Raw genomic sequence first — 23,537 nt, 5'->3', positions numbered from 1 at the left:
TTTATAGTTAATACTTGCAAATATATATCTCTAATAAAGGAAAGCAGCATTCCAATTGAGATTCTTACCTAGACATTTGCCAAAAAGCTAGCTGATCCAAGTTAAATGGGACGCGCCCATACAAGGACAACCGAAAAGCTTTGATCTTCTATAGATTAATAAAGGTGGTGGTTATAGAAAGTATCTTGTGTCACTTTGAATACTCTCAAAAAAATTGAAATACAATGAAACACAAACATATGCATCTGCACACATATGCATGCTGCTACTGTCATTTTTCACTTGGAAAACAAACCGATTCTTGAAAGTCTACTGCTTACCTGAATTTGGCAGGTAACACATATATACTGGATAAAATGATTATGCACCTCAAATTGGCCGAAAGTAACAAGTATTCATGAAAAATAGGATGAACTGCTCGCTGTCGAAAATCATCGTTATCATAATGTAAGTCGAGTATTATAATACTACCAGTTAATATTATTATGAAACAATAATCATAAAATTAACCAACAAAGATGCGCACAAGGGGAAAAACGTTTGATTATTGCAGGGAAAAAAATCCTAAATTATTCACAAGCCCGCATAACTGTCAAAATATCATCACGCGACCACGTCAGGCACAAATATGCAACATCGCATCAACCTGAAAAGGACTTCGGGATTCAGTTTACACGATCAAATAATCAAACCCATCTATCAGGAATTTGTATTGAAGCTCGTGAGTAAAAAGAGACCTCTATCGTTGAATGCACATAAATACATTTGCAAAGATAGAGAACAGAGAATTGAAAGTGAAATATAGAAGAATTAAAGAACAGTCAACAGTGTGTATAAAAAAGAAGAAATCAACCAATGAAAAACGTAGAACATAGAAGAAAACGGAAGTGGAAAGTGACCACCACTTCAGCTTTATGGTATGTTCGTATGACTAACCTCAACAATGCCTCAGGTAGACAGGGCCCTCTCATTAAACGTCAGCTGCCACTTCTAGCCATCAACTTTTCATCACCCTAAAAGAACATCTGAAAAATCCAGCTGGTCGAATGCAGACTCATGACAGATCAAAAGATCCTTGTCCTTCGGTGATAGCATAGACAATTTTCTGGTACATAATTTCCTAGTAACAAAAAAGGAGGAAAAAACAGTTTGAAACATGTGACATTCACCGAAAGTTGCAATACACCCCCACACGAAGCATTGACACTAGAGTTCGGAAACTCCCGGCATTATTAGTACACCACTCTTTGAACTATTTATATACCCAAAGTACCGAGGGAGACCAAGTAAATTGTCACCTAAACCCATACCTTGGTAGAGTATGGAGGAAGCTTTAAATAGTTCGCACATGTCATCACGCTTGGTAGGTCATCATCAGCAGTTTCTGATGGACCAGGACCATTGTGTGCCATGTTGCCCATGCTTGAAGAATGCTGTTCCAATTACCAGTGTGTCAAGATACACATCATTAAATGTTGGTAAAGATGAGACTCGCATACAGATTAACAAAAGCTTTCTCAAATACCTTTCTGACTATAGTCAATTTTGGATTGAGGGCAGCCAAACCACCTGGAGGGAGACGAGGAGCACCAGTTACAAATTGACAAAAGGCCCGTTGCTGTTCTGGGTTAAATTGCCCCATGATCTCAAGAAGCTGATGCATGATGACAAGGCACAATATTAATAAAAAAAAATTAAAATTGATGTACAACTAAAGAAATGTGAGAAGTTATTATTTTTCCTCTATTTAATATCTTTCTTTGCGTGGAAACATAAAATTAAAAGTTTCCATACATTTACAACTGCAGGACTCTTAGCTGTATACCCATGATCAAATTTGATGTGATCTGCAAGTGCATCCCCCTGCATTAAAAAATAAAATGATTAACCAGAGATGTGCAGGAGTGCAAGTCCTACTTGATTAACTCCAGAAAATATATTACCTTCCACAGCTCTCTACGGCCGCAAAGCAGATAGTCCACCTCATTTGCAGAAAAGATTTGAAGAGTTGAGATGTCAAACACCTAGCCATAAGTTCATAATGATAATTTCATGTCATTTATGTGATGATATATGATGTTGAAATTCAACGAGTTAACTTAGACGACTCCACCATCCAAACTAAAACATACTCTGCTTGTTAAACAAGACTACGGTAAATTATTTTTGGCCATCTGGGAATGCCAAAAATATATCCATAATTTGGCATTTGTACTATCTAAGAGTCTTCCCCCCCCCCCCCCCCCCACCCCCCCTTCTTTTCTCTCTTCCCCAACGGCAATCAAACACATTATCCTTCTGTTAAACTGTTTCCCAACTGTTTCCCAGAAATACATTTTTTCGTCAAGTTCAACCACACTTCACGACTATCTGCTAAAATCAGTGTCTTTGAATTCTCTAAACCACCTTAAACAGATTACTTTGGGAGGCCAGCTGCCTCAATATATTGACTTTTTTCTGTCTAGTATCAATTAGCCTCTTCTCTCTCCCCTCCCTAATGGCTATCACACTCATCATTGTTCTATGTTTTTTCTCTTTGCTGATTAATTTTTTTTCAAACTTCAAGAATATTAACAAGGATAATCTCTCTCAACTGCTCGTTAATTTTTAAATAACTTTCTCCAAAGTTTCTAAGATACTTATCACTGTCACTTGCTATTATACATTTAATTAAAAACAATAACCAGAAATACCAGTATATCCACTTCTGCATAAACAAAAAGAACATTTCAAAACCAACATGATTTTGGCAATTAAGATCATATAGAGCATAGCACCTGATTAAAGCCAGATCTAAATGCTTCCATTTGGCGCATGATTCCAGTCCCTACTATAGCATCTACCACAAGGGAAATATATTCCCCCAAACTATTCATTTCCACCTGCAATTTCAGGACAAATGGAAATGGTTAAAACAGTACCACAAGTATTAAGATGTAGGGTAAACGAGCAAGGAAAGCTTTTGACAAAGGGATAGAGAGGTATGCCGTATTGTGCTCACATTTTCATCGCCTGGTTTTAGTACATAATCCGGATAGCCTGGAAGGGAGAAATCTAAACAGAGGTCTTCTATAGAAGCTCCACGGAAGTGTAACTCTTGTTGATTAGAGCTTCCAATGGATTCCAAATATTGTTTCTGGCATACAAGGGCTTGCAATTCTTGTAAAGTAGTCCCAAGCTCAGTGTCAAAAGAAATTATATCATGTAAATCCAGCTCCTGTTGAAGGTGAAAAGATGATGTACATTTTCTAAATCAATTGACACAAACTTGGTTCATTGTCATTTAAGCAACTATCTCAGTGTAACAAACTTACTTGACCAAGTAAAAGCTTATAAAAGGCAGTAGAAAGCGGCAGATCCAAAAGCCTCCCATCTTGAAGAGCTTTGGCCATAACTCTTCCGAGTAAACGAAAATAATCGACGACTTTAGAAAACTGGCTACCCTCGGAAGTATCAACATTGGGGGGCCAAGGTCGTGGAAACAACCCAAGAGGCACATGCACAGAATCTCCACCGTCACCAACAGTATGCATAGACAGCTCATGAGGTTTCATATCCGATTGACCACCTACATCAATTTCCATCGAGGGTCTACCCAACATCAAACTTGACCTCCACATTCCTAATCCAACTTTCTGAAGTTCGTGGCTCAAAAGAGTGTAAAACTCTAGTGTGGGCCCCAATCCAGTGCCAACCTCACCAAAATATTCAACCTCGAGCACAGCTTTTTGACTAGAATACATCTCCATAACTTTTGCTGCAGAATCTAATATCCGATTCCGGGAAACACGAACTTTCTGGCGCTGTAATCTCCCAACTCTCACCTCCCTTTCATTTGAGGATCCATGACCATCAACACCTTGCTGCTGCTGTAGGCGATATAGTGCACGGGACAGTCCAAACGCTGTTGAATAGAAGTACTGGCGTCGAGTCTCGAAAGGAAACAAAAATGGGCAAGCTTTTGTCAGCTGATAGCACCATGAAGGAAGAGACCCAGTGCAAAGAGCAAGTGCATCCTGAATCTGTCGAGCCAGTTTTGGAGTAAGCTTGCTATTTATATATTCGTCTGGAGGAGCTTTGACCCCAGCGAAACTAAGTTCATCCAGATTTGGAACTTTCCCATCAGAGAAACTGTCTATCACAGCTTGAACTCTCAATTTTGGTGCAAGCTGGTTCAATCCCTCTAGTACACGTAATAGTGCTAATATATTATAGGTGGGATTACTTCTTTCCAGGTCACAAGGAAGTTCCCCTTGCAGGATGCTATCTAGCAGTGAGAAACGATGTGAGGATGCATCAGATCCAGAATTACTTGATGTGCTAGCTTTTGCAGAACTGGATTGAACGGTCGAGGTCACAGCACCAACTGAAGGTCTCTCAGCTTGATTACTTGGCTTTTGATACATTATAGTGTAAATATCAGTCCAAAGTCGGCTTCCATCACTAGATAAAAGATCTGTTCCAGTGAACATATCCTCATCATCCCCACTCGAAACAAGCTGGCGTTGAATTGCCTGATAAATAGTCAAGTTTCTATTCAGCTGCTTCCCTCCCGCAGTAAATGTAAGTCTAGGAGGATCATCGATTCCAGAGAGTGGATGACCATGCCGATCTCTAACTCCCCTTACACCTCTATAATTTCCAGATGCAAAGCCAGCCATAGCAGCAGCAGCAAAGGACATTGCACCTCTTGAACCTAATGAACGCCCACGCCTGAACTCAACAGAATCAGATCCTTTCACTGATGTGCCTTGGCTGCTAGAACTACATGTTGGATTGTTCTGAACATCATTTGATGCAGGGGCAGGAATGTCTTCCGAAGAATCACCCAATTTAACATCATGCACTTTGTCTGGCATGCAAATGGGAAGATTATCATCTCTCAATACCTGTCAAAGAAGATATCAACAATCGAATTTATCAAGCAATCCTTCAAGACAAAAAAATCTTTTTATAGGAAACAAAATTTATTTAATAAATAAATAGAAATGTAGAGTTGAAGGATATCATTCTATCATCTGTTGAAACAAGAAAATTTTGTATTATTAATTTAAAGATCGTAAAACAATGTTTCATTATTCACAGCAGTAATTGGACATCATGTTAGTTACATCGAAGATATGCCCTATTTGTTTGGCTAAGAATCAGGAACATAGCACAGGAAAACTCAAAATGTGGGCTATCTTCCTCCCAATGTTCTTATTACTATATTCAATGTAGATCAAATACTGGGTAGACGAATAACATTTCAGTAGATTTTTTAATGAACGCATAAAACAGTTTTAGCTGAACCAAAAGAAACTGAAGCCAAGATCTATATCACATGGCCATCTCCACCCATCCCCGAGCCCCGCCCTAATACACCTCTTACAATTATAACATGTTTTGCTGAAATAACAGATGACTATAGATAATATAGCCCCCAACATACTGTATCAAAACAGCGCAATGGGCCTATTTAAAGTGGAACACATTTTTCCGCCTGTATGAAACTGAAAACAGGCACATAAAATTGGTTAATAGTTCCAGAAGCATACATCATCATTGTCATCATCTGATACATCATCATCTTCAATCACCGAAGTTTCGTCAATTTCGAAGGGTGACATATCCAATTCATCATCCTGCGATGCAGACAACTAAAATACGTATTCAAATAGATCATAGAAAGAAGATATCGCCAAGCTACAACAGGAGAAAAAAAATCACATAAGAAAAATAGTCAACAGTTTCGTCCCAAATCATGAATTAAAACAAGAAAAAAAAGATTCGACTCGTCAAATTGACTGAGTAAGTTAATGTTCGTCTCATCTGCATTTATACATTACCTCCTAAGTCCAATATGAGCTTAGGGGATGAGGAACAATCCAAAACAGAATGACAGCAGGGTAAAGACTTTGAGCCATAAAAACTATCAGTGGTGTTTGGTTGGGCTTCTTGACTCATCTCAAGAGCATCTCAAGAGCCCAAGCATGTGAATGGAAAAAACTTGATCAATTTTCTCATGCCAAATTTTTTTTACAGCAAACATCGTCACACATTTCAAACAAAACACTCAAAACATAAAGACTGTGATCATTCGTTCTTCTCTAGTTTTTCCAACCAATCATTATACATACACCCTTTTCATATAACCATCACACTACACCTCTATCTGCTGCATATACATCGACTTTCAAAAATTAATACCCAAACTCTTCTTAGAATTTGAGTGGAGTTGCCTATCCAAATACAAGCTACATGTTTTTTTGGCAGCTATTTTCCAAAAAAAGAGTATGCTAAAGGTAAAACATATGTATAAAAAATTATCCAGCAAAAAAACTTTATCAACCAATTAATCTCCAATTAATTAGCCGTTGAATCGTTCACATTCATGCTTCATAAGGTTGCAGCAGCAGCAAATTTCACAAAGTGTGCATGCTGGGTCAACGGTAGTTATTGACATTTGTTTTGGTAATAGATGAACATTACCATACTCCAATTCTTTTACCCATTAACAACTTAGAAGATTTCACAATTTCCTGCCTTTACTTGAGGTTTAAAAAAAGGTGAACAGGAATCTCATTTCGGAAACCTCTTCCACTTCAAGAAAAGGGTTACAAAACAAGATTCCTCTGTGAGTAAACCATGTTAAACTTGCATATATATTATATGAATACAGGTGTGAAAGTGCGCAGAAGAGCCAATCTTTTCTCTTACAGGAAGAGTGACACCAAAGACTGGAGAGTTAACTATAAATGGGTTTCGCTGCCTCCGAAACAACCACAAAAAATGTAGACATTAAGTTTAATTATTTGATAATTCCAAATAAACAAGAAAATATTTCAATACAAGCACATGATCGCGCAAGAACGATGCAAATACTATGCATGTCAAGAGATTTGAAATCTAAATGAAACCAGTCCATAGTAATTCTTAAAACTCAAAAACAAACCTCAGAACTTGTGTCTGCATCCAATGGCTTCATTTGATTATCTTTGTCTAGAGCAGCTCTTCTACGAGTTGCATTCCTGGTTTGGGGTCCCCTCCCCTCTTCTGGGCCTGGTTTCAAGACTGCCTTGCCCTTTGCTTTTAATGAGATGGAACTTTTTTCTTGTGGGGACTCTTTTTTTGCAGTATCACCTATATTAAGAGATGACCTGGATCGTGTCGAATGTCGTCGAACAGCAGAAGCCGGAGTAAAAGTAGATGGTGAAGAAACACCAGCACCTGCGGGAGTGGTCCCAGATTCCGCATTCCCATCAGACGCTGAAGACCTCAAACCAGATTCACTTCGTTGAATTCTGGGCCACAGGAAGTCTTCGACAGTAGCCAAACTTGCTAATGGATCAATCAGTACAACATTTGAAGAGTAATCACGGAGAGATTTCTCCCCCGGGGCTCTGCAAAGACGCAACTTGAATGGTTGAGACAATGCACTTAACCCAGAAGAAAGGCGAGCATTTCCCCCAGATGATCGAGAAGTGTGGCTAAGAACAACGGGAAATCGCTCCACTGATGAAAGAGCATTTTGAAGTTTTTGAACCAAAACACTCATCGGGACTACATTCCTTTCATCAACACTACGAGGAAGCGCAACGGAAACAAAAGACTTATATCTTCTGATAGCTTGTTGCCGGAGCTTAGGCAGATTAGCTTCAGAAATTCTCTCCTTGGAGAAATACCCACAAGTAAAGTAGTTGAGCAAAGATGCAACAACTCCACTACCAATGAACTCAAAAGTTGATACACCGTCTCCTCTGCTCAGCTCCTGCAGCATCTCAGTTATAACATTAACCAGGTGTTCCTCTTTACTGATAGAACTGTCAGAAAGTCGAGCACCATGAGCTTTCGATTTTCCCTTCAATTTAGTCTTCTGATCATCAATCCCCACATTCAATTTCACGCAAAGATTCTTGAGGCGGAGAAGAGCATCCGTAAATCCAATTTCATGGGAATTTGGATCTGAAGGAAAATATTTTTCTTTGAAAGTTTTTGCATATGCACTAACAGTAGCCTGAAGAGGTGAATTGACAGTTGAGATTTCAACCGAATTTGATGGTGAAATTAAATTTGGAGTCGAGTTTATAGAATCATCCACAACATTTACATCTGCGCCATTACCACCTCGTCGTCGATTTCGCCTAGAACGAGTTGATGATCCAGTAATAGAATCATTATCCTTCTCATTGGTGGACAGCTGTGAAGTGCCAGTAGATCCCGACAGTATCAACATGTCCACAGCATGAACAACGCCTTCCCTTACAAACATCTTAGAGAAAACAGTAGGAAGCTTTTCCATTAAAATCTCTGCTATCTGAAGAGCGGGGACTAAAACATGAGGATCTTTCCAAGCTAAGACCCCTGCTAAGAAACTAAACAAACAACCAAATGAGTATGTTTCGACAGCTGTCTGGTTAAGATCTATTCATATCCTGCATGGAGAAGCGGAGGAACTCGATGTATACCTTGATATGTTTGTAACATTTATCAAAGATTGGATCATTTCTGCTGTGCTGAAGAACATCAGTTTTCCAATGACTGAGAGACACTGATGGCGAACAAGAGCATTCACACTGGAACCATATATCTGCATGCCAAACCATGTTTTAACAAACATTATAGAACTGCATAGGAAGTAGAAAATATCTACGCAGAAATATTCTCATAACTACCTGGATAACAACAGGAAGAAGATCCATTCCAAATTGTTGCAGAAGTTCGGGCTGCTCGTTTAATAGTTTCTCACGTGTTGAAACCTCTTGTATATTCCCATTTGAATCTTCTTGTTTTCCAGAAGTGCCTGAATGATCGCTCTTAGGAAAAGAACCTTTGACAAAAAGATTACTGTTGACTGGAAGAGATATAGTCCCATGAGGAAGTGGCGGAAGAAGCTCATTTGCGAGGTTCACGACCTCAAATATCTGATGACAGAGAAAAATACATAGGTTCGTATATGGAGAATCAAAACTGAAACTATAGGAACTGTTTCATTTCTAATAAAATGAATGTCAGGTTACAGTAAAATCATACAAAGGTGACAGTATTACCAGTTTCGTTGACTAAAATGAGGCAAGTACAATTTAAAAAAAAACGAAGGAAAGGAAATCTAGAGAAACATGGATAAGAGCAAAAGCCAAGTATGGAAGTGGTTCATACCTGCTCTGGTGGTCTACTTAAGGCAGGTGAAACAGACATGCTTGAAACAAGACCAGACCCCGACAGAATATCTTTAAGAATTCCACTAATTCCAAGGAGGAGTAGGGATTTTGAACCTAAAGGAGAACCATTTGCACATATTGAAAGAAGCCGAATCAATCCCTGCACACTGGAAAGGTCATTATCCGGCACCAATACAAATTAACCATCAAAACAAATAATTGAACTCACTGTGTATGTAGTACTGCTGAGGGAAACCTGGGCACCACCAGAAATGCTGGATGAAATGAGTGCTGCAGCTTGTGTGACTAGTCCATGATTGCAAAGTGCATCGAGTTTTTCTGATGATGAAGCAAATGCTTCAGCAATCCGCGTCAAGCATATAGATGCGTGTTCTAAAACCTAAAACCAAAAGAAGACCATGGCAATATGAAGTTATCAGGGAGTGAGGAATCTTTAAGCTAATAAAGCTAAAATTCTCATCAATATAAGCAGATGCACCATATCACCTTTGCATCATGATACTGTAGAAGATTAGTCAATAATGGAACAGCTTCCATGACAAAATCAGCTGCATCTGAAGGCAGTTTCTTGCACATGTTTGCGGCAGTAGCTAAGGCGACCCTCTGACAGAAATAAAGGAAGAGTACATTCATTACAAGCAGAATCAAGGGAAGTATTGAAATGGCTAAAAGACAACAAAATATTCAGCAACAAAGCCAAAAAAGAATCTGCTTATATGACCTGAACACCAGTGGAGAAAAATTCATGATACGAAAGCACGGCCATAAGTGCACCAGCACGCAAGCAGGCAGTTGGGTGCTCCTGTGATATCTTCTTCAAAGCTTGCAGCGACTGTTCAAACAATGCAAGTATCAAGACTACAATTTATCATGTAAGCATACTGATGTTTCCACATAGGAGGTGGAGGTCTAAAAGAGAAACGAGAAAAAAAATTCATCAAAACAGGTATGAGAATTTCAATAACATGTAACTTCCAAAAGAATTTCCACACCCATGTGATTTCGCTAATGATAATCAAAGCTGTTCACCTGTTCAGCCAAGTCCATATACTCAATAGTAAGCAGCCTAGCAACAAGGCAAGAAACGGCGCCATAATGGACCACTGCAGCACAAGAGGACGGTAGCACATCGACCAAATGTGTCAATGCCCGCGCTGCCAGAAGCATGATATCAGGATTACTCTCGTGATTAAGCAATCCCACGAGCACAGGAACAAAAGAATCAACTGAGAAAGAACTCAAAGATTCCTCAGTCCCAATGGAAAGCATATCACAGAGCTGCGTTAATGCCTCCACTTGCTTTCCCTCCTCACCATCGGCCCTCAACCCACACAAAATCTTCTTCAGCCGCCCATTTTGATGGGAAGACGAACTTCCACCAATAGCAGAACTCGGGAGCAAATCATCCAATCCAGCACCCAGCTTTCTCAACAACCCTTGAAGTGCGCTACTCGCAGAAGTCAAATTCTGGTGCAAAATCCCGACTCCACCCTCACTGTTATTTTCATCTTCCTCCACTCCCTCGTGGGAGTCAACGTTTAGCCCTATGCTCCTTTCTCTGTCCATATCTCTATCCCTGAGTCTGATTTCAGGCTCTTTATCTTTACCTTTGTCAGAGCTGCTATTGTCATTGTTCTCCAAATTTTGATAACTGCTAAGGTTTTTGCGTCGGCGGCTGCGGGTACTGGAGGCAGAGGCCGTGGAAGGTTCTGGGGCGGTGTCCATAGAAGATAGACGAGCTGCAGTTCGGGAACGAGTCGAAATTGATGAAGCAGTGGTGGTGGCGTTGCTAACAGTTGCGGCGGTGGAGGTGGGGATGGTACGAGCACGTTTGGTGGCGCGTGTAGTGGTTCCAGATGTAGAACGAGAAGGCGCTGCTGAGGTAGATGCCTCCGCCCGCTTGCGGCTCCGAGTTTCCATACAAGGGCCCTTCAACACCTAGGAATCAACTCGCCGATCAATCGGCGATCGAACCTTCTGCCGATCCCGGAATTCGTATCATCTCACTCTTGCAATAACCCAAAAAGCCCTAATTCCTCGAAGCTGAAAACAAAAACCGAATCTTTATAAATTGTGTGAGGCAACACACAATAGAACCTCAATTCGAAAACATCGCCCCGAATTTATATCAATTTGCGATCGAACCCTGCGAGAGTTGCGAAGATATAAACAATCAAACAGGAAATTAAAAAGTGCGAGCGAATGTGTGAGAACCGAGGGATTGGGAGAGGAGGGAGGAATTTTGTAGACCTATATATACATGTATATTTTTTTATTTATTATATAAAAACAAATGGAAACCTGATTTTTTGGTGATTTTCGTATAGTACGTGTTATTTAACATAAAATAAAACTTAGCATATATTTGATATTTATTATTATTATATAGAATTAATTATGATTATATTGATATTTATATAATGATGATAGTAATGTTTCTTGATGTTCTAGAATATTATATTATATGCCAAAAGAGTTGGTACGAAGGTGCATCTAAGAAATAATAATCATAGGACAATTTAATATTTGTTAACTAAAATAATGAATACCTTTTTTATTATTGAATTTTTCACAATTTTTTTGAAAAAAAAAAATCACGAACTATATTACAAATGACAATAATGATTCTGAAAAAAAAGAAAATTCATCGTTTACAAATGACAATAAGGAATACTAAGATATCTAGGCTAGAAGAATTTTGTGTTAAAAGGAAATTCAAGTCGATGATAGTGTTAGATAGAGATAAACAGTACTCGATGAAATATCAGAAGCCGTGAATAGATGAAGTGTGACTTGCTTTTGTTTTTTGACCGATTTTGATTGTTGGTTTGAGTTGGCCGATTACATATTCAATTTGTTTTAATAGATGGAAACTAAAAACATGTATCTTCTTATCTTTCTTCAATCGATTTGATCGTCAAAAAATAAAATATGAAATATCAAACATATGAAAAAGTGGGATAATTGTTCCAATCCTTCGGAATTTGAAACGTCCACCATCTTGAATGTCAAAATTAGAATGATTAGACGTAATGCTCGGCCAGTTATTTCGATTTTGGAGTGATTAACAAATGAAACATTTACTGTCACTTTACCCAAAAAAAAAAAATCTGATTTTAATTCCATTAGTTTGGCCTAAGCAATATATAATAAAAGTGGGTCAAACTCTCCAACATAAACTGGGCTCAACCCCACATTTTGGGCCCCTTGCTAGTTTTTTCATATTGGGCTATTTACCAGAGACAATCCAGCCCAAAAAGCCAAATTCTCCCCAACATAAACTGCTAGTCAGCATCTCCAATGGTGCTCCGCGCGTATGTTGGTTAGTACTCAGCGAATAGTTTAAATATTAGTGGATTTAATCATAGAATTTTTGTTTATTTTTTTTGGGATGAATCCGTGTGTGGCTTGAAGCTGAACGAACGTACGAGGAGGAAAGGAGATTGAAGTTCCGAATGGTGAGTTTCGATGCTAATGAAGTATTTTTGTTTCTGTTCCTTGAACGATTGATGTTTCTTTTTTGTTGCTTGGGTGGAATTTAGTTTGATTTTATAGTCAAAAATATTGTTTGAAATGGATATTATTAAATTTCAATCACTTGAAATGTGTATCTGTAGAATTTCCCGATCAATTGGCTTGAACCAAAGTCTCTTGATTTAATCGCCAAAATTCTCTTGCTCATATGTTGGCTTCAAATAAAGGATCAAACTTGGATAAATTCATGTTTAGGACGATTGTTTTCTTATTTCAGGACATACATTTCCTCCTGTTGGGGTCAAATTAAACTATAGTGTACTAAACATTTAGTTAGGACTTATCCAAGAACTTGAATAAGACTTAAGCTAACCTTGTGGTTCGACAGAACGGTCACATAATAAACTGAGCGGACACAATTGAAAGGGAATGAACTATTTGTGTTACATAGTTCCGTGCCTGTAAGGTTTTAGGTACAAAACGAGTGTGACGGGCCAAAAAAAGGGATGGTTTGCTGTTAGTTTGAGTCTTTGAGGTGCTCAATTGAATGATTCAATAATCAAGATAGAGCATAGGGGTAATAGATATCATGAATATGATTACGGATCCCCTTAGAGGATCAATAACACCATCTAATCTATTGTATGCCTACATTGGTTTCACTTCCACCACCACTCGTGATCTTTATCTTTGAATTAAACCTGTAGGGTCTGACTAAAACTCCATTATTTTTGGGTGGTTTAGTTTTAAAAAATCACTATCCTACATGTCATTACATTTTAAATTTGAAAATGAAGAGTTACTTTTACAGGTTTGCTTTGTTATGGAACTGACTGTTTCTGAACAAAACCACATTCTAAGTTAGCTTGAGGACAAGAAAATTGATAACTTGAACATTTAATCTTCCAACTTATGTACAGTGGTGATGCAAAAGTCTTTTCAAATGTGAAAATTTTCATTATGATTATAAGTGACAACATTTTCCATATACTATGAGTTGGGCATTAATGATGTGCAAAATTTATAGACAACTGCAGGCATATGAATACTGGGCTAAGTTAAGAGTATTTCAGTAAATTTTTTAATGTCAGAGCTGTTGGGGATTATTGGATTATCATTCTTACTTGGATCATCACTCTTACTTGTGGAATCATTATTTTCCTAGCCTTTCCTTTTGTTTTTATATCACAAGAGTACATAGGGAGGCACACCAACTAGTATATATCTTATTTCTGTCATGCTAAACTTTAGGTATACTGTGTAAACACTAGATTGCGTTTGGATGGGGATTTGATTTGGATCAAGTATATTTGAAGTCAATTACAATCATGATTTGAGTATAAATCGAGAGGAGTGAATCTGGAATTTTCTTATCTGAAAATCATCCAAACAAGTGAAATGAATTTGAAGTTATGGATTTAATATCCATGTTTCAAATATTTTAATCTACACACATCCTTAAAGAAGTATCATGACATTTATTCTTATATGACTGTTTTTTCCCTGCAGAGCAGGTGTATTTTTTATGACGGTTCTTGAAATTATTTCCTTCTGCTTGGTATCCATCGGAATATGACTTCTTGGAAAGTTCATTTTCCAGTGAGACTGTTTCAGACTTCATGCATTTCAGCATCAGATCGAATCATGAAACTGCCAACTGCTGTTTCTTTGATTTAATTTCATGTGTGTTCCCTCATCATGATCTTCAAATTAATATTTTTCTGGAATTCAAGAAATGCTTGTCCTATTCTACATAATGCTTCATGATTACACGTGCAGAATGAGGATTCCGTGCTTAAAAACTTGCTGAATCCATTTTGTGAACTGGTTTTTTCCCCGACCAGTGTTACTTAAAGCTCATTTCGTAAGGCACGCCTCCGGGATTAAGGGTCGACCTTTGTGCCTCAACACAAGCTAAGGTGCAAACATTCAGTGAAGCACATATCTCAACCATAAATTCAAAAGTTGTAAGATGATAGCATTTCATTCTCTCTCGTAGACTATTGACTACCTATTTATCATGCGTGAAGAGCCTCTTTTCGAAATTTAGATTCTATCGTATCATCACTAAGGGCGTTCCAAATTAATGGACCGTGTGCTTCACGTCGTGCCCGGGCTCTATTACACTTTTAATAACCATGAACCTGACCTCCCACCAGTTCGAAGACAACTGTAAAATTGGCAACATTCAGATCACAATGTGGCGTCTGAGTTCCCACTGCCGTGACAGTGTCACAGTGGTGATCATGAGTTAATTTTGTGTAATCAAGAAAAAGATGAAATAAATTGGTTCTATTGTTACATATTATTCCGATTCCCACGCAGACCATAGATAGAAGCAGTCCTCCGTCAGATGAGTTAATGTATTCATATTCAAAACTGTATACCATCTCCTGAAGCTATAGGTGTCAACCTTATGGATTGATAGAAAATATCGAAAAAAATTTGTTTGCCCATCATTGAGTTAAATACGAGTATATTGCTTTGCTGAATATGTAATTGGACAGAAGATGTAGCATCATACGGCAGAAGATTGCATATGATCAATTCTTTATTTCTGCTTCAATGAGAAGTTGCTTGGTGTCGTTTTGGTACATAACCAAGTAGGTATCAGACAAGATCAATTATTCTAAATATGCACCACTCCTTGTTCATGCGCTTACGTAGATTATGCAAAAACCAATCGAAACACCGTTATCTGTAATCCCTTCGATCAATGCTCGTGCCGAAAGTTAGAATTCTTTTTACCGTATATACATGATCGGCCTAAGCTTGATCCATCCAAATGTGTGACAGTTGACATATACCTTAACACTTGCAGGAAGTCACATGGGAGATGAACGGCCAAAAGTGGTAGGTAAAATATAAATGTTCTTTTGGATATGATCCCCATAAGTATTTTGTATACGATAGCACATGATGTGTGTGAGCCGATGTGTTAGCTGTCGCTTTACCTTTTGCCAACTCTTTGGAACATGTTCTCATGTTTCTTAAATAAATCCATGCTTTGATTTTTCAAAAAGAAAAAATATATATATATAAAAAAAACGAGTTTGCCCCAATAATTACTCTCTTTTCGATAGTTTAATCCGAGCTGAACTAGTTGCTGGGACGAGTGCCGATCCAATATTAATGGAGGAAACCGATGGATCACAAGAAATGAAGGCTAGGAGTTGGTTGTGTTGTGTGAGTGATTGGGGAGTTGGGGATAGCTTTGAATATCTGGTGTTATTGCATTAAATGATTGAAAGCATTACATATGGATAAGACTTGAGGGCAAGAGTTTGGTGGAGTTGGCTGAAAAGAGCCGGATTATTTTACATATTTTCTTTAAAAATCTGAAGTTATCTCTGTCAGATATCTATATTCTAAAGTTTTAATCCCCTTCATCAAGAGATGATCCCAAACTCATCCATGAAAAGGAATTTCTTTTTAAAAAAAATTATATTTGACCTTTCAGCTTTCTATACTGAAGTTTTGATCCCCTTTCAAGAGAGGGTCTTCTTTTTATTATCCTTTTTTTAAAATATATAAACAAATTTCTCCTTGATTTTGGGTTGAATGGAAGATAATGTTCCTATGAGAGTAGAACCACAAACTACGGCATTAATCAACATCTAGAGTGGAGACATTTATGGATCACGACATATAGTAAAAGGGGAAAAGTAGGTAAAATACACACATGAACTCACACCGAGTGGACATCTACTGTTGTCCTTTCTCTCTCGAGTCCCAAATTGATGTGGCAGACTCAAGGGTCATCTTCTGTTTGCCCTTGTTTTTAAAATGTCATATTCTTTATTTAATGTGGGAGGGGAAGAATTGTGTGGTGATGGTGGCCTAGAGCCATAAAAATTTATACAGAAGACAGTACTAATTTGAAAAATGAAATATCAAAGTAAGAGAAATAAGGAAAGATCGTATGTTAATGTTTTCGAATAATTCGCGGTACTACCACGCACATGCATATTTTTCTTCAATCAATGACGATTTTTTTTTACCACCCCCACTCGAGATTCAATCCCACATGATAGCGAAAAAAACCTCAACTCATTACCAAAAAAAAAAAAAAAAAACATTTTTGGATATTATTGTTAGTTGTCTCACATCGGTTGGATAAAATTCCGGGTTGTGTACATGATCGTGGACAATCTTCTCCTTGAGCTAGCTTTTGTGGTTTAGTTAGGTCCAAGTTTCAATCTTAACAATTATAATTTTATCAAGAACAAAAAGATAAATAAATCAAAATTATTCCCTACCCTAGCCCTACTTTGGTGCCTAAACTTACACCACAAGGATTGTGGGGGGAATAGAAAACGAAATGGGGAAGGTGAACCGAAGTCCACACCAACCACCACCACACTCATTTTCTTGGATCTTTCTTTAGCGATCCTTTCTTGCACCTACAACTCTTCTAGAAGCTTATTATATGGTGCTTGTTTGTATTAATATAATAAAAAAATTATCGTCAACTACCATCTCCAGGATATTAAACAAAGTTCAGAAGTAATGATCTGTCAAATTACCCACAACTAACTTATTACATATTTGTTTCTTATCAGACAAACAATAGACTCTCACTTTGTCGACACTGTTTGGATATACCTGAAACCAATAATTTTCTATGTGCATGTTTATTTATCGGGTTCGGCTTTAAAAAAATATTTATCGGAATAAAGATAAGATTATTTCATAATATAACACAGTTATTTTGAAACATACTTGATATATTAATCAGCACAAGATTTCAAATAAATATTAGTGGTTACGAATAATTGTAGGCTATTTTATGCTTTGGATCGGCTTTTACCAGAATATGAAGGGTGCTGATTAGCTCCAACGACATGATGACACAAATAGGGGGACCCGAATTGATTTCCAGGCATGGGCCGGTTGTGGAAGATTTTGCGATGGTTAGGAAAACAATTAATCAAAGGTTGTTTGGTAACATTAATTAGGCCATGGTTGTCGCATGTGATTTCACTTGTTCAAGTTACGTTTCTCATCGATCTATTCTGCACCTGGAGAGATGCAGTCCCCATGAGTTATTTTTGCTGGTATTTGTGGATCTAGTCCTTGATAAAGTAGACAATCAGTAATATATGAATACATAGATTACGTGAAAAATACCCCTAATATATATATATATATATATATATATATATATATAATTGATTTATGTGAACAACGACTAGCTGACACTGATAACGTCAACAGCCCTCTCCCTAATTACCTCTCTCACCAACTCACATGCGTGTAGAAGCAATTGACTCTTCTCTCTTTAATGCATGTATCCCTTCTCTATAAGGAGTCAAAGGCTTGTGTTGTGTGTGTGTATATATAAACCCCATCAATCCCTGAAAAGGTCGGCTTTGATTCTCAAGCACCACTGAGCCTACACTTTCGACACGCACAGTCGCGCACACGCATATACACACACGTATAAGCATATACACACACGCGTATATATATGTGGTGAATATACAAATCCATCCATTATAAACAGTACTCCAGAACCATCCCAAATAAAGAAACTACAAAAAGAGTAAAAGAAGGAAAGAAAAAACTTTCAAGAAAAAACATCAGCCAATTGAAATTCAGCTCAGGTCTTAAGTTTAATATAGCAGCACTGCTGAGAAGTTTAAATAATGGGAAGGTCACCTTGCTGTGAGAAAGCTCACACAAACAAAGGGGCATGGACCAAAGAAGAAGATGATCGCCTTATTGCTTACATAAGGGCTCACGGCGAGGGCTGCTGGCGGTCACTGCCCAAAGCTGCCGGTCTCCTCCGCTGCGGAAAGAGCTTGCCGCCTCCGGTGGATCAATTACTTGAGGCCTGATCTCAAGCGTGGCAACTTCACAGAAGATGAAGATGAACTCATCATCAAACTCCATAGCCTTCTTGGTAACAAGTAAGTTACATGTATAATATCGTTTTCTGTCCAAATCATTATCAACTTCAATTTTTAGCTCCAACTCCCAATAACCTGTAAAAGGCATAGGAATAAATGCATGGGCGGATCCGGCGCCGTAGCGAGGAGAAAACATCTCTTTCAAATTGTAAATTCATGTATAATATTTCGATAAACCGAGGTCTGTCCTGGATGCACGAATGCATGTTCCTGGTTAAAATCCTGTTACTTTTAGCCTGTTTTTGTTCCTATTCTTGATGCAGCTGTTGCCATTTTATCTTGAAAACTTTGGGGTCCATTTCTAAGTTTTAAAAGATGATTCGATCACACGCATAATTGATCTTGTTATGTCAAAACTAAATGGGATTTCCTTGATTTATGTTCAGATGGTCTGTTATTGCCGGAAGATTACCGGGGAGAACGGATAACGAGATAAAGAATTATTGGAACACCCATATAAGAAGAAAACTCATAAGCCGAGGGATTGATCCCACAACCCACAGATCAATCAACGAACCCGCTGCACCTCCAGCGCAAGAAATCGAAACCATTTCTTTTAATTCTGCCGCAAAAGATTACTATATGAATATGAAAGAAAATAAAAGCACAACCAGCACTACTACTGCATGTGGGATTTCAAGTAAAGTAGAAGAAATGATCCATGTGCAAGAACCTGTTCCGGATTTGAATCTGGAGCTCCGAATCAGCCTCCCATATCAGCAAGATCCATTCAAGACAGGAGGAAGACGAAGCAGCAACACTAGTTCCCGGTGCTTTGATTGCAGCATGGGGGTGCAGAAGACTAAAGAGTGCAGTTGTATTACAAGCAGTATAATTAGTGGCAGTAGCAGTTCTGGGAGGTACGACTTTCTTGGGTCGAAGACCGGATTTCTGGATTACAGAAGCTTGGAAATGAAATGAAATGAAAAAATGAAATATTTGATCTGGAGTTCATGTAATTTAATTTCTTTTCTTCTTTTTTTTTTTCCATTTTAGTGTGTAATCATGATAATTAAGTATCAATTCAAGATATGATATTAAACTAATATAAAGAGGAAACGTAAATCCATTGATTAATTGATCTCTCCTTCTAAGTATTGATTGTGCATTTACTTACTACAAGTTTTGCAGAGAATTTGGTGAATGTTTCAAATTCATGTCTGAGAATGGCTTTATTTTGTGGCTCACTTTCTCTGTTTCTAATATTTTGTATGCTCCATAATTCCATTGTCTGTGCAGAGAGTTGGTACCATTTCATAAATATCACCAAATCAGTAGGACCTGACGAAAGTAGATTTGTCATCGATAAATATGATAATTTCAATTTTATTTGTTTCCTCCCAAATATGTTTAGATTGCATTAAGGATCTGATTTTTTCTTGGAAAGGACAAAACATTGCTTTGATTTAGGTGAGAAGGGTTTCCACTAATTCGCTGGATTTGTTGTAAAAATTTGGTCTTTCGGCTTTTCTGGAAATAAATAAATAAATTCAATTATTATTTTATTTTTTATTTTTTAAAAAGGAAATGTGTTTTTTTTATAAAAAAAATTAAAAATAAAGACATGTATTGTTCATCCTTATCTTTGGTAGGTTTGGATGATGAATCATGTGACATGGAGAATTTCAGACACCTGAATTTTTTTTTATGTTGGTTACTTTTTCTTTTCTTTTTTTTCTGATTTTAGATTCCTTTGGTGGTTTGTCTTCTTCTTCTTCTTTACGTGAAGATAAGCTATGAAAGGATGAGAATTGAGAAAATAAAAAAATGCCAACCCTATCACTTCAAAATTTAAACAAATCAATGCTAAAACTATATTTTATGATAAAATTAATTCTCGTGTCCAATTATTTTATGCACATATACTGATCAATAATGTATCATTGAAATAATATTTTTCTTCATTTTATTTTAGATCAAACGTCATGTCTCGAATTTGAAAATCCATATCGAATACTTACATGTTGAGGCGAATTAATTAAATGTTTTTTTTTTGGTGTGATGTATAACAAATTAATAATTCCTTTTTAAAATTAGGTTGGAGGGAGATATTTAATGAGTGAATAAATTAAATTAGCAAACCGTCCATTCTAAACCAAACAACCATCTATCAACTGGATCAGGCCGTTACTCTTTTTAGCCATAACCCACCAAACCTACCAGATTTTCAATTATTGTGATTGATCAAATGGTGTCATGCGTGAGAGTGTTATTAAGATTGATGATTTTTAGAGAGTTTTCGTGCGTCAAGCTGTCGACGTTACGTTGCTTGATCTGGTTGGCTAGGTGGACCGTATAAGAGTGACTCTGGATTTTAACTGGTAATACTTCAACGGTAAGAAAATAATAAGATCGATCTCTGATATATATTAGACAACACTAACAGATAGACGCGTACTTCCCCGTGCTAATGAGCCTAATAACCCGATAATTAACACTCAAGTATGTGTACCCTTCGTTGTCACACATATTTATACTATTTTATTAAGTTTGAGACACTTAGAGTAACTAATTTTGGTGTCATGGTCTGTTTTAATAATTATATATATTAATAAAATGTTAAATTTTTAATGCAAGTTATATGTAGTTCAGTGGTTAGAGTCATTATTTTTTGAGGTTTAGATTATAGGTAGAAGTCATTTTTTTATTTTTTTTATTTTTCAATTTATATATCATTATTTCTTATAATCAGTGCACGTTATATATCATTTAATTTATATATCATTTTTTAATGCAAGTTAAATATCATTATTTCTTATAATTATATGTAGTTCAGTGGTTAGAGTTCCCTCACTATTTCTTATAATTATATTTTGATCCTCATTTAAATATAAATCAAATGAATTATAAAAAATATTATACAAGCACGCAACGCGTGCGTCGATGCACTAGTAAAGAAATGAAATTACATTTTGACTAATAACTATATTTTATTTGTCTGGTAATAAATGTTTGATCGTAAAATATTATTTCATGCTCATATCAATTTAAATTTAAATTGTTTTCGAATCATAAAAAAATTTATCGCTAAGTGGCTTCAATCAAATTTTTAGAACTAGTCAAATTTTTTTTTGTTTCTACGTGAAAATATCAATATACTTTGATTACATCACTAATTGTTGATCTATATATATATATATATATATTGCTACATTTTTGATTTTATATTATTTTATTCAACCTATAATTTTGATATATGGAATGCAAGTTGGTCGTGGGATTAGGTCAAAAGGCCAATCCACTTTCGTCCAATCCAAACAATATTTAACTTTTTCTGATAAATACAGTAACCACACATTTGGGAAGACTTTGATACACGTAATAATTAAATGGAGACAATTGGCATGAAACTATTTAATATTGAATCTTTCCAATTTGGAATAATTAAATGCCATGATTATTGGGATTGATTGATTATTTACCACCATCAAAATAATGAAGCAAGTACGTGTGTTATCAAGTAAGTTTGTAATTATTAAATTAAAAAGGCTCATGTTATTTGTAGTTCACATTATAACATATAAAAATTAGTTATAGAAAATTATAAGTTTTTCGTGAGACGGTCTTACGAATATATTTTCATGAGACGAGTCAATTTGATTCATGCTTAAAGTGAAAAATAATATTTTTAGCATAAAAAATAATGATTTTCTATAAATTAAATCAGATTGAAAACCGATTTCATAAAATTAACATGTGAGAGAGTTTTTGTGTTTATTAATCGGTGAAAATATTTTGGGTATCCTATTTTGTGGGAAAATTATACCAACATCCTTTGTAAAAACGCAAAAACTTGTGTGAGACATTCTCACGGATCGTATTATGTGAGACGGATATTTTATTTGGATCATCCGTGAAAATGTATTATTTTTTATGCTAAGAGTATTACTTTTATTGTGAATATCGGTAATGTTGACCCGTCTCACATATAAAGATTCGTGAGACCGTCTCACAAGAGACCTACTCTTGTAAAAATTAAAAAAAGGAATTAATATTATTGTTATTATTTTATTATAAGATGAAATTTATTAAATAATGGTGAGAAATTGATCCAAGTTGATGAGGCTTGAAAAACACACAACCTAATTTTCCTTTAAAATTATGTACCTAAAATGCATGTAGACATTAATTACTACGTTCAGAGGCTCTATCAAGTGTTTGGTACACACTAGCCTAAACTTATCCCAGATTTAATGCATTGAATAATTTTTCTAAAGTCAATTCATATAATTAAAGTAAGTTTTGTTAAAAGTGAATTTTAATTATTAATTATTTTAAAATAAAATAAAAAAGAATATGTCTCTTGTGATACAGTCTCATGAATCTTTATCTGTGAGACGGGTCAACCCTACCGATATTCACAATAAAAAGTAATAATTTTTCAGGGATGACCCAAATAAGATATTCATCTCACAAAATACGACTCATGAGACCATCTCAGTCAAGTTTTTGTCAAAAAAAAAAGCCAAACGATATACAAAATATTTTGTAATAAATCTTATGTCTACTGTGCTGGAGGAAACTTGTACGTGAGAACTGCAGTAAATATCATTTTAATAATGAAAACTCTTTTTCTTTCTTTTTTTGTAAATTTCGGCATTTAATTTCTTGTAAATTTTGAAAATGATCCATTTTTTGGGGGAAAATCGTCACCTCGACCTAAAATGTAATTTAATGATATAATCCGGCAATCGATCTATCTAAGCACTTTTTGTTTAATTAAATTGGTTTTTTCTTGTCTTCATATTCGTTAATAGATTTCCAAATAAAAACAATTTTGAAATTTTTTAAATTTTTCAACAATTTTATGATCTTCACTTTCTTATTTATGCATATGCTAAACCAAAACCTTAAGCTAAACCAAAATTACCTCAAACACCAAAATTCAAAATCCTATCCTAGTAATACATTTTTTTAAAAGGGAACACAACATTGGCAAGTAAAAAGACAAAAGCAAGTGATACACTGCTGCCAATTTGAACATATAATT

At 36.3% G+C, this 23,537-nt stretch overlaps 1 protein-coding gene, 2 long non-coding RNA genes and 1 pseudogene across 5 annotated transcripts; 2 read left to right on the top strand and 2 right to left on the bottom strand.

Moving 5' to 3' along the window:
* Nucleotides 1-400: 400 nt before the first annotated feature.
* LOC142539805 (E3 ubiquitin-protein ligase UPL3-like) lies at nt 401-11,410 on the bottom strand. 2 transcript variants are annotated; one of them, XM_075645518.1, is made up of 18 exons: nt 10,191-11,410; nt 9,883-9,993; nt 9,648-9,764; nt 9,370-9,540; nt 9,139-9,300; nt 8,655-8,903; nt 8,448-8,569; nt 6,935-8,354; nt 5,538-5,639; nt 3,315-4,889; nt 3,002-3,217; nt 2,778-2,882; nt 1,944-2,024; nt 1,795-1,863; nt 1,526-1,654; nt 1,311-1,433; nt 937-1,120; nt 401-646 (listed from the first exon to the last, which is right to left on the bottom strand). In XM_075645518.1, the coding sequence occupies exons 1-17, from the start codon at nt 11,079-11,081 to the stop codon at nt 1,055-1,057; spliced, it is 5,709 nt and encodes a 1,902-aa protein (XP_075501633.1). In that variant the 5' UTR covers nt 11,082-11,410; the 3' UTR covers nt 401-646; nt 937-1,054. The 2 variants fall into 2 exon arrangements, with proteins under 2 accessions (XP_075501633.1, XP_075501635.1); XM_075645520.1 differs by having other exon boundaries at nt 5,538-5,624.
* A 1,037-nt stretch (nt 11,411-12,447) lies between these two features.
* Nucleotides 12,448-16,015, top strand: LOC142539804 (uncharacterized). 2 transcript variants are annotated; one of them, XR_012818976.1, is made up of 3 exons: nt 12,448-12,619; nt 14,145-14,318; nt 14,415-16,015. It is a non-coding gene; the product is annotated as an uncharacterized LOC142539804 (long non-coding RNA). The 2 variants fall into 2 exon arrangements; XR_012818977.1 differs by having other exon boundaries at nt 14,145-14,322; nt 14,421-16,015.
* A 1,955-nt stretch (nt 16,016-17,970) lies between these two features.
* On the top strand, nt 17,971-19,628 carry LOC142539802 (myb-related protein 308-like; annotated as a pseudogene).
* Nucleotides 19,153-20,031, bottom strand: LOC142539803 (uncharacterized). Its single transcript, XR_012818975.1, has 2 exons — nt 19,665-20,031; nt 19,153-19,438 (listed from the first exon to the last, which is right to left on the bottom strand). It is a non-coding gene; the product is annotated as an uncharacterized LOC142539803 (long non-coding RNA).
* Between the last annotated feature and the right edge of the window lie 3,506 nt (nt 20,032-23,537).

This window comes from Primulina tabacum, chromosome 3 (assembly GCF_025594145.1).
Source record: "Primulina tabacum isolate GXHZ01 chromosome 3, ASM2559414v2, whole genome shotgun sequence".
Classification (NCBI taxonomy): Eukaryota; Viridiplantae; Streptophyta; class Magnoliopsida; order Lamiales; family Gesneriaceae; genus Primulina; species Primulina tabacum.
This window is presented reverse-complemented; position numbering and strand designations above follow the sequence as displayed.

Bases quoted from the DNA above. Each gene is read 5' to 3' on its own strand.
- LOC142539805 (XM_075645518.1), bottom strand. From the start codon at position 11,081: ATGGAAACTCGGAGCCGCAAGCGGGCGGAGGCATCTACCTCAGCAGCG. The intron at 9,541-9,647 runs GTGATATGGTGC...TTTTGGTTTTAG, and splicing joins TACAGTATCATGATGCAAAG to GTTTTAGAACACGCATCTAT. The intron at 8,570-8,654 runs GTAGTTATGAGA...TTTGGCATGCAG, and splicing joins TTCTTCCTGTTGTTATCCAG to ATATATGGTTCCAGTGTGAA.